This window comes from Solanum pennellii, chromosome 8 (assembly GCF_001406875.1).
Source record: "Solanum pennellii chromosome 8, SPENNV200".
NCBI classification, from domain to species: Eukaryota; Viridiplantae; Streptophyta; class Magnoliopsida; order Solanales; family Solanaceae; genus Solanum; species Solanum pennellii.
In genome coordinates this window covers 59,974,943-59,985,205 of record NC_028644.1, presented here as the reverse complement: position 1 = coordinate 59,985,205, position 10,263 = coordinate 59,974,943, and the positions used below count along the sequence as shown (strand labels likewise).

Sequence of the window (10,263 nt, the reverse complement as noted above, 5' to 3'; positions counted from 1 at the left end):
TCAAGGTTACCTCTTTTAACCCCCAAGTAATTAGACTTATCAATATTAATCCATTAACTTTATAATTAAAGCAGGAATAGTTCAAAACGCCCCTTAAATTACTTAACAGAAATCCGACCCAGCCTGGAATTACGCAGCCTGTGACGGCCCGTCGTGACTGCGACGGTCCGTCCTGCTGCTTCCGTCACAAAGTTCAGAGACTCAATTTCCTTGAAGAGTCTGTGACGGTCCGTCGTGCCCACGACGGTCCGTCCTGCCATGTCGTCACGAAGTTCAGAGAGTCGATTTCAGTACCCAAATTTCAGAATTCTAAGTGTTTTGGAACGAGACCCCCTCGACGGTCCGTCGTGGGATCCGTCGTCTCAGCCAGTTTTTCCAGAAATAAAATCTGCTGCTCAAAACGACTAAACAGGTCGTTACACTTACTTTGATAAAAATTTCGAGTGTTAAAAATATGAAAATTTTTATTCAAAACAATTTAAATTTCAATTATTACTTAATATAATCATTCCATCATGTTTTGCTAAATATGGCCTTGATGTTCAGGGCATCATTTTTTAGTGGATTCTATAATACAATGTTTGAATTTAGTCACAATTTCAATATGAACACTAACACTGAATAGAAAATCTAAAGAAAAAAAAGGTAAGATAAGGAAAGAAGAAGTGCACTTCTGATTGTACCTTTTTTTCTTCAGGCCTGTTAATTTGTCTGTGCTTATGAAAATTTATTTATAAGTTAAAAAGTCATAAATAGACGATACTATACTACTTTTCGCTTTATAGTTATTTTAAAACTTTTTTGGCCTAAAAAATGAGTAACTAATTTCTCAAAAGACCATTGAATTAAGAATTTATCTAATAAAGTCATTAGACTTTGTAAATATATAAATATTAACTCCAGAAATAAATATATAAATATTAACCGCATAAATAATAAAACTAAAAAAATTCATCAAAAAATTTTACTAATAATTTAACAAATGCTTACTTATGTAAACTCAAACTTAAAATTTAAGACGTATCATTATGGACGTTATCCTACTAACAAATATTATTGATATTATCATAGGCTTAATGATTGCAACAATTTTTTTACAAGACGTTAAAATTTTTAATAATAATTCAATGACTTGCAGCAATTTAATACTTCTTGTTATTAAGCCAACGACTATATTATTTTTTTATATGATAAAAATGATGTATTATTTATCATGGCAATCTTTTACGGGTTTTTGACTTTTTTCCATCGCTCTCTTTTTTTTTCTTGGGAAAACGCTCATCATAATACATTTCATAATTATATAATAATATCGTAATATAATTTTCACTAATTAAATTATTTATAAAAAATGTTGATGTTTTTTATTTATTTTATTTATTTATCGAGGTTCATATTTACATGATATAAAGATAATTTATTTATTTATGTTAACTCTTTTAATGATAAATTAAGTTAAGTGATTTTATTGATACAAATGCTTAAATTGAGTGATTTTATTGATATAAAATAGAGTTTAATGCTTTAGTACATGAATTAACCTAAAAATAAGCTAATGCAAATCGCTACTTACATTATAAGAAAACTGTGAATTACATGTGGATTTTTTTGAAATTAGTATGAAATTTTGCAGGAAATAAATTTCTTGCAACTTTTTCATATTAATCTCCAAAAAAATCCTCATGTAATTCATATTTTTTTTAAGCGTAATACTTCCATCTTCCAAATTCCTTAACCAAAATCTTTCTAAAACAAAAGAATCACCCTCTTTTTTTAAATAAAATTATAAATTATAGATTTAAAGAATATCCTTATGATATTTTTCATCTTTACAGAATATTTTAGTTGCTTAAAAATTAAAAAAAAAAATCAAACTCGTTGAGAAAGATGAAAAGCCTTCGGTTCTAATTAAGATACTGTATAGTTAAATATATTTAACTTATTATGAATATAGTTTAATTAAATGATATTACATTTACCAAATAATTTTTTTTATCACTTTATGATTTCGTTTGGTGTCAAGAAATAGTAGTGGAAAGGGAAAGGAAGAATATATATTTATGTTTGGTAAAAACGAAACAACTAAATCAAAATCAAAAGCAGTTAAATAGATAAATATATTATTATATTTAGTTCGGTTTTACTAGCTTTAAAATCTTCGAATTTGATTGATTTTGATTTAAATTACAATAATAATAATAAGAAATAAATTAAAATAGTAAAAAATATATATAAACTAACATCATCATAATATTTGAAAAAAAACAACAAATAGCTAAATTTATCAAAATATGACAAGAAAAAGGCAAGTTTAAAGTCTTGACTTGCAAGAAAGTCATATAGAAGAAGTTTGGCTAATCAATTCTCCAAGAAATAATTATTCAAGCAAAAAAACAGATATTAATAACATAAATACAGCTCTCAAAACAAGACCAAGACAATCCTATTGGTAAAAGATTTTATCTATCTAAAATAATGAGTCCGAAATTCAAACGGTAGAAAATATTAACAAAAATTCCAAAAGGGTATATAAAATTTTATATACCCTTTTGGAATTTTTGTTAATATTTTCTACCGTTTGAGTTTCGGACTCCTAAAATAATACTATGAGGACAAAAAATTGATTATATATATTCGCATTACTTATAAGCATAATCTTTATATAATCAGCTGCAAGTCGGAAAAAAGATTTAAAATACCTTTAAGATAGTAAAAATAATTTTAAAATATTCACTTCTATTTATTGATTTAAAAATATCATTAATGTTTCTTTAAACTCAAAAGTATTATTTGTAATTGCAGAAGCCAAAGCCAAAACCAAGAGAATAGGACTCCTATAATCTTAATCAGTCAGTGATCATGATATATGCAATTGCATAAGCCAAGAGAATAGGACTCCATAATCTTAAAAGTCATGTTCCAAATATGAGTATTAAATTTGGGTGTTGGTCTTTTTATTTGATAAAAGAATTATGTGAATCAATAAAAATTGATCAACTGTTTTAGTTAAATTTCATGTCAGATTTCTGTTAACAAAAATATGTTTTTGAGCTTAAAAACAAATAATAATATATTAAAGGTGTAATACATAAACATAACCCTTAATTTGATTTTAATTGTCAATTATGATCTTTAATTTTGAGTGTGTATAAGTAGACACTAGAAACTTAAACTTTTATAACATCGAACAAATAAACACATTCGTCCTACATGACATTGTCATGCAAAACATATATGTTAAAATTGTTCAATTTTGTACAAATTTAAATATCTGCTTATGCACACTCAAAATTAGAGGACATAACTGTTCGCTAAAATCAAGTTTATGTGTTTTTGAGCTATTTTAAAGAGTCCGGAGCCTAAAGGGTACAAAATATTAACAAAAATTCTAAAACAGTATATAAAATTTTATATTAACCAAAACGGTAAAATCGCTGCACCAACAGCAACTTACCCCATCGAAGCTTTTCGGTGGGGTAAGTCGCTGTTGGTGCAGCGATTTTGCTTTTTCCGGTGGGGTAAGTCGCTGTTGATGCAGCGATTTTACTGTTTTGAGTAATATAAAATTTTATATACCGTTTTGAAATTTTTGTTAATATTTTGTACCCTTTAGGCTCCGAACTCCTATTTTAAACCTGTTTTTAATAGGTTAAAATAAAAGGACATTTTTGAACTTTTTGTCTGACAAACCAATAGTTTAGAGTTATATAGTAACACAATCTCTGAGACGAAATAAAAATAATATTTCAACTCACATTTTGTAGACAAAAACAAAAAAATATTTTCTTTCTGTTAATATATATATAAGGACATATTTATAGTAGGAATTGAATAATAAATAAAAAATGAGGGGAATATTAATCTATAAGACAGAGAAGAAGAAGAAGAAGAAGAAGGTGGCAGAGTCCGGCGGCCATTGGTGGTCGGGCAAAATTCATAATGTTGTGTGATGAGAATTAATGGAGAAGGAGATGGAGATGGATAGAGCGGATGATAAAAGCTCTCATTATAGTATTACTAGTGCCATTCTTCCTTCTCTTGGTGCCCATACTAATTGCAAAACAAAACTCCGTCCCTATATCATCTCCCCTTCAAATCCCCGTTACAGGTATCCATATATATTCGATTTTCTTGATGTTAGAATTTTTATGCAGCACAAAATTTGACCTTTTTGGGGTTTGGTTTTGGAGGTCTTTAAGTTCGAAATCCTTCTGGAATGGGGTTTAGGTTGCGTGGATTCTTCACTTTTCACTTTCATGCATGCTGGGCATCTGAGTCGATGAAGAGTGCGAGCAACATAGCTTTCAGATTCTCTAAAAATACACTACTAATGCCGTTTACTTTTGTTTGTGTGGTTTGGCAGCTATTGAGTTTTAGACTTTTTATTAACAGATTTGGTTATGATGCAGGGCTTGGAATGCTTATTTGGTGCTACTTGTATTCTACACAGCATGGGCGTCACCTTTTCAGTTTGGATTTCTAGACAGACCTAGAGGAATTATTCCCATATTAGATAACATAGCCAATTCATTTTTTGCCATTGACATTGTCCTCACATTCTTTGTTGCTTATCTTGATAAGTCAGCTTGTAGTATGATTGATGACCCAAAGCGAATTGCTTTGAGGTACACAAAATCCGGGTTTTTGTTTGATGTTATATCCACCATCCCTTCTGAACTTATGCGTAAATCAATGCCCTATTTTCTTCAATCATATGAATACTTCAGTATCCTTCGTCTCTGGCGTCTCAGAAGAGTTAGTGCCATGTTTGCAAGGTAACATGCTTTATTAGCACAACTCCTTATCCCATGTCTTAGTGTATTCATATAACTCTCTGAATCTAAATGAAAAAGAAGGAATAAATTGCATATATGTTTTAATTTCTTGAGATGAGGATCAGTAAATGCCAATTAACTGAAATTTCATCTTTGAGAGATTGTCAATATTGTACAGAGGGCGTCTTTAGAGTATATTGAATCAGTATAGCTATCCCTTTTTCTGAAACAGAAATTCAATTTGAATTAGTATCAAAAGCAAGAATAGAATTGTTCTGTTTCAAGTCTACTGGATTATAATAGTTTGGGTGAAGAAGAGAAGTGCAACTATATGCTTCGACAAGATCTCTTACTTTAGTGATAAATACAGAGACTATGTTTTGAAATAAATAGTCTGTTCTTTTGCTATAGATTGGAGAAAAACAGGAAGATCAGTTACTTTGGGGTTCGCGTACTGAAGCTTATATGTGTAAGTCTTTCAAGCATTAAATGGTATTTGCTTGTAAATTACCTCAATGGTGATTTACCATAACACACTTTGGGGTATTTTTTTTCTTTTTTCAGGTGACTCTTTTTGCTGTTCATTGTGCTGGCTGCTTCTACTACTTTCTTGCTGCTCGGAAACAAGACACAAGTAAAACATGGCTTTCACTTGCCATTGGAAATCACCATGACAGGAGCATCTCGGATCTCTATGTAATGTGTATGTATTGGTCCATTACAACGCTTACAACAACTGGCTATGGGGATTTGCATGCTGTGGCTACAGAGGAAATGATATTCACCATGCTTTACATGTTATTCGACCTCGGGTTGACTGCATATCTTATTGGAAACATGACCAACTTGGTTGTTCATGGAACCAGTAAGACTAGGAAATTCGTGAGTAGATTCTCTCTTTAACTTTTTGATTGATTTAATTGAAATCACTATGTATTTTTCCTTTCAGGACATTTAGATGCAATTTGCACCAATATTTTATCATTTATATTTAACCTATATTTACAGTGCTATCATTTCACCACTGTGCCCATATCTCATCTCGTCATTTACTAATTTTAAGTCTTCAAACCTCATCACAGATGTTGCATCTAGCATAGGATTAGATGATGAAATTGTTATCAGTTCTCTTTCTACAGCATATTTAGTTTTTGGTCTAGTATTCTAAATCCCTGAACAAGTATCACAAATGAATTGGGAACCCAAGGGTGTGGCCTAATGATCAATGAAGTGGTTAAAAACCATAAGGTCTCAAGTTCAATTCCCAGCGGAGACAACAAACACTAGTAAATTCTTCCCTTTTGTCCTAGCCTTGGTGGACAGAATTACCTGGTACCTGGTGGGATGTGCTAGGTATCCCCTGAAATTAGTCGAGGTGTGCGAAAGCTGGCCTGGACATCACGGTCATCAAAAGAAAAGTACCACAAATAAATTGGAAAATCTTTTTAGAATATCAGTGATACTGTCTTGTCTTGCTGACAAATTCTGATTTCTTTTCTAAAGGATTTATCTCTGATGATTGTTTCGCTGCTCAGAGGGATACTATTCAAGCTGCCTCAAGCTTTGCACAAAGGAATAAACTGCCGGTTCGCCTTGAAGAACAGATGATAGCTCACTTGCGTTTGAGGCACAGAACAGATTCAGAAGGTCTTCAGCAGCAAGAAACTCTTGAAACACTACCCAAAGCTATTCGATCTGGCATTTCACATTATCTATTCTATCCACTGGTGGATAAGGTGTACTTATTCCATGGGGTATCAAATGACTTACTTTTTCAACTGGTAATTCCCAGCTGTGCTTAATTTTGTTGATTGATCCTAAGGTTTCATAAAATTTCATATTATTGGTGAATAGTCTTTTGTCTATAACAAAATGTTGTTCAGTTGTTTCACTAATTTCCGTAATACAAATAGCTGATTTGATTTCTTCTCGGTCTTTTTATACTATGCAGGTTTCTGAGATGAAGGCCGAGTATTTCCCTCCAAAAGAGGATGTTATTTTGCAAAATGAAGCACCTACGGATTTGTACATTCTGGTAACTGGAGCAGTGGTAAGGAGCTCTTCTCGCTCTCCCACTCTTTTTTTTTTCTGGGAAAGGAGCGGAAAGCAAAGGAAAAGAATGCTTTGGAAAAGAACTAATGATTCTCTCATTTTTTTCGTATTGCTGTTGATTTATCACAACAGCCAAACTCTCAAGTCAAGGAACCGTGATATCTTATGCATTCATAATAATGATTATTTTCTATGAAAAATGATTTTTTTTTAACACTACTCACAAAATCTTCAAACTTCTTGCTATTAAATACACGTTAGGATCTATTTTACTTCATTGATTTAATTGCTGCAATTGAATCTCTTAATAATCACATCTTTCGTTCATGTAGGATCTTATATCACACAAGAACGGAATGGATCAGGTAAGTTACTCCAGTGTAGGACTTAAACATTCTGTTATCCTGAGCTTTAATGCTTATTTAATGGATCATTTTGTGTAGGTAGTTGGCGAGTTGAAGATGGGGGATGTTTGTGGAGAAGTTGGTGTCCTTTGCTGTAGGCCTCAACTTTTTAATGTTCGAACCAAAAAAGTATCCCAACTGCTACGCTTGGATCGTAGTTCATTCTTCAACATCGTTAAAACAAATATAGGAGACGGGACAATAATCATGAACAATCTCCTTCAGGTGAATAAACTCCTTTGATGTTATTTAGGCACTATCTAAATAATTCCATATTTATTAATGTAGAAATCAGGTTGGTAGTAATTTCCTATGGCTATAGAAAACATTTGAGATCCATTTTTCTGAACCTTCCATTGTACAGTCCTTTTGATACAGTTATGCTATTATGATGCCGAATTCTATCATAATACTCAGCTATGGATAAAATTCGATGATTTTCATCATTCTTCATTCTGTGTTCGATTCTTTAAAAATTTTTCTTATGGAATCCCAAGTGCCAAATTTTCCTTCTGGAAGTGGTTTGGCAAGATTTTTTCACCTAGATGAGCTTTATTCTCAACTAGAATAAATGACCCTTCAGTAATATTTTGATGTGTGGATGCTATTCTAGCTTTAAACAATGATTTTCTTGGATGCAGCATTTGAAAGAGCGAAGGGACCCGATGATGACAGCAATATTAGCAGATATAGAACATATGCTGACTCAGGGAAGAATGGACATGCCTCTTAGCTTATGTTTTGCAGCAAACAGAGGAGATGATCTTTTGTTGCGCCAATTGCTAAAAAAGGGCATGGATCCTAATGAATCTGATAGCAGTGGACGTACAGTGTTGGTAAGACTCCTCCCTATTTTGCAATAAACACTTGACCTAAATAAGATTTATGTTTGAAAGTTGAAAATCATATGGATATTATGATGCAGCATATAGCTGCTTCAAAAGGAAGTGTTGAATGTATTCTTCTACTTCTCGACTTTGGAGCACATCCAAATAGAAAAGGTACTCTTTCCATTTCCATACCATAGAATATCACACACTGTTCTTTTGGGAAAATCACACATTAGTTTACAAAGTTAAATACAATTAATTTGCGTGTGCTTTCAATTATTCCAATGACCTCGACTAAATATCTATCTAAGAGGCAGGTTCATCCTTAGTGTTTTCAATTTCTTTTTGAACCTTATCTGCCCTCTTGATAGTAAATATTAACAACTAGCACTAGTTGTGATTAGAGCATCAGTCACTCCCAAATTTGCAAGTGTATCCCAAATTCAAGATTCTGTACTTCTCTCTCTGATAAACAGCTACTTTTGTTATTGCAGATTCTGAAGGAAATGTTCCATTGTGGGATGCAATGGTGGGGAAGCATCAAGCTGTGATAAAATTGCTTGTGGACAATGGTGCAAAAATATCTTCAGGAGACGTAGGTCAGTTTGCTAGCTTTGCAGTGGAGCAAGGCAGCTTAGACTTGCTCAAGGAGATCATCAAGTATGGAGGTGATGTCACCCTTCTTAACAGCCTAGGCACGACAGCATTACATACTGCTATATCTGAGGAGAATGTGGAAATAGTTAAATTCCTGTTGGAACAAGGTGCTGACATTGATAAAGCAGACGTTCACGGTTGGACACCAAGAGCATTGGCTGAATTTCAGGGCCACAAAGAGATAAAGGAGCTTTTCAACTTGATGCAACCAGCTAGTAAAGAAACCAACGTGTGTCCTCCTGAAGCACCTTGTGCTCCCTACCTTATGAAGTATCAAAGCGATCCCGCGATTCCTCTCTTCATTCCTGAAGAAACAGCTAGAGAAACTGGCTCCTCCAACGGCAGATTGAGGAGAAGGGCTAGTTTCTTTCAGAATTCGCTGATAGGATTTGTGGCTGCACGCCAGAGACACCATGAAGGTGAGTTCAGCTTTAAACTTTGAAGCCTCTCTAGTTCTTAAGTACACCTCCAAAGTCACTCTACAATATACATCTATGTTACAAAATAGTCTTTTAGTTATAAAAGTGCACTTTTACCTCCTAGTAGGTCTTGTCTTGATAAAGTATTGGACGATTTATTTGTTAAAAGTTATTGTGAATCTTGTAATATTTTGCCAGGAACTAACTGTGCACTTTGTAAACTTGGCAGGGGGAGGTGGCCCGGATTATTCTTCAACTAAAATTGCCAATTCAAGAATTCCAAGCAGAATAACCATCCGTTGTCTAGAGAAAGCTCATATAGGTAGAAGGGCTGTACTTTTGCCAGATTCCATTAAAGAGCTACTTGATATGGGTGCTGAAAAATTTGGCATCTCTCTCGCGAAAGTACTAACGGAAGATGGAGCACTTATTGAGGACATTGAAGTGATAAGAGATGGAGATCATCTAGTTCTTGCTACTTCAGAAAATTAAACACAGTTCAATCATATACATATTACTACCTGTAAATTTTTGTGCTCGTCATTTTGGATAGTAGATGATACTTCACTAACAAGGCAATACAGAGAAATTTTAGTCATTGGAAAGTTGGAAGAAAAAGGACCAGAGGGAGTGTGGGAGGGGAGAAAATGTATAAATTTTACTTTCCAGATAATAAAATTTTCTCCTCAATCATTTGGAATTTTTATGCACCTAATAATACTTTGGGTTGATTTCATATATGCTCGACTAGTGCTTGGTTGTGAATAACCTATTTTCTATGACATCAAAGTTACTCCATTATTTGAAGTGACGGATGAAGATATAGAGTGTGTTTGGTATGAAGGAAAACATTTTCTGGAAAATGTTTTCCAATTTTCCCATGTTTGGTTGGGACAAAAGTTTCGAAAAATGTTTTCCAAATCAACTCATTTTCCTCAAAATTAAGGAAAATGACTTCCCTTCAAAAATTAAGGAAAACATTTTCCATAACTCTCCTCCAATTTCAAATTACTTTTTTTTGGGAAAAACATCAATTTAAATAAATATTTTCAATTTCAAATTTTTATTTTTTCACCTGATCCTTGACCCTACCCCCACCGGCCAGCCCCCCACCCCAACCCCAACC

At 33.0% G+C, this 10,263-nt stretch overlaps 1 protein-coding gene across 1 annotated transcript; it reads left to right on the top strand.

Moving 5' to 3' along the window:
* The first annotated feature begins 3,856 nt into the window (after positions 1 to 3,856).
* Positions 3,857 to 9,875, top strand: LOC107027785 (potassium channel AKT1). The gene is made up of 12 exons (XM_015228853.2): positions 3,857 to 4,108; positions 4,410 to 4,775; positions 5,187 to 5,244; positions 5,340 to 5,657; positions 6,311 to 6,556; positions 6,727 to 6,825; positions 7,160 to 7,192; positions 7,271 to 7,456; positions 7,873 to 8,067; positions 8,157 to 8,232; positions 8,556 to 9,137; positions 9,367 to 9,875. The coding sequence occupies exons 1-12, from the start codon at positions 3,960 to 3,962 to the stop codon at positions 9,627 to 9,629; spliced, it is 2,571 nt and encodes an 856-aa protein (XP_015084339.1). The 5' UTR covers positions 3,857 to 3,959; the 3' UTR covers positions 9,630 to 9,875.
* The last annotated feature ends 388 nt before the right edge of the window (positions 9,876 to 10,263 follow it).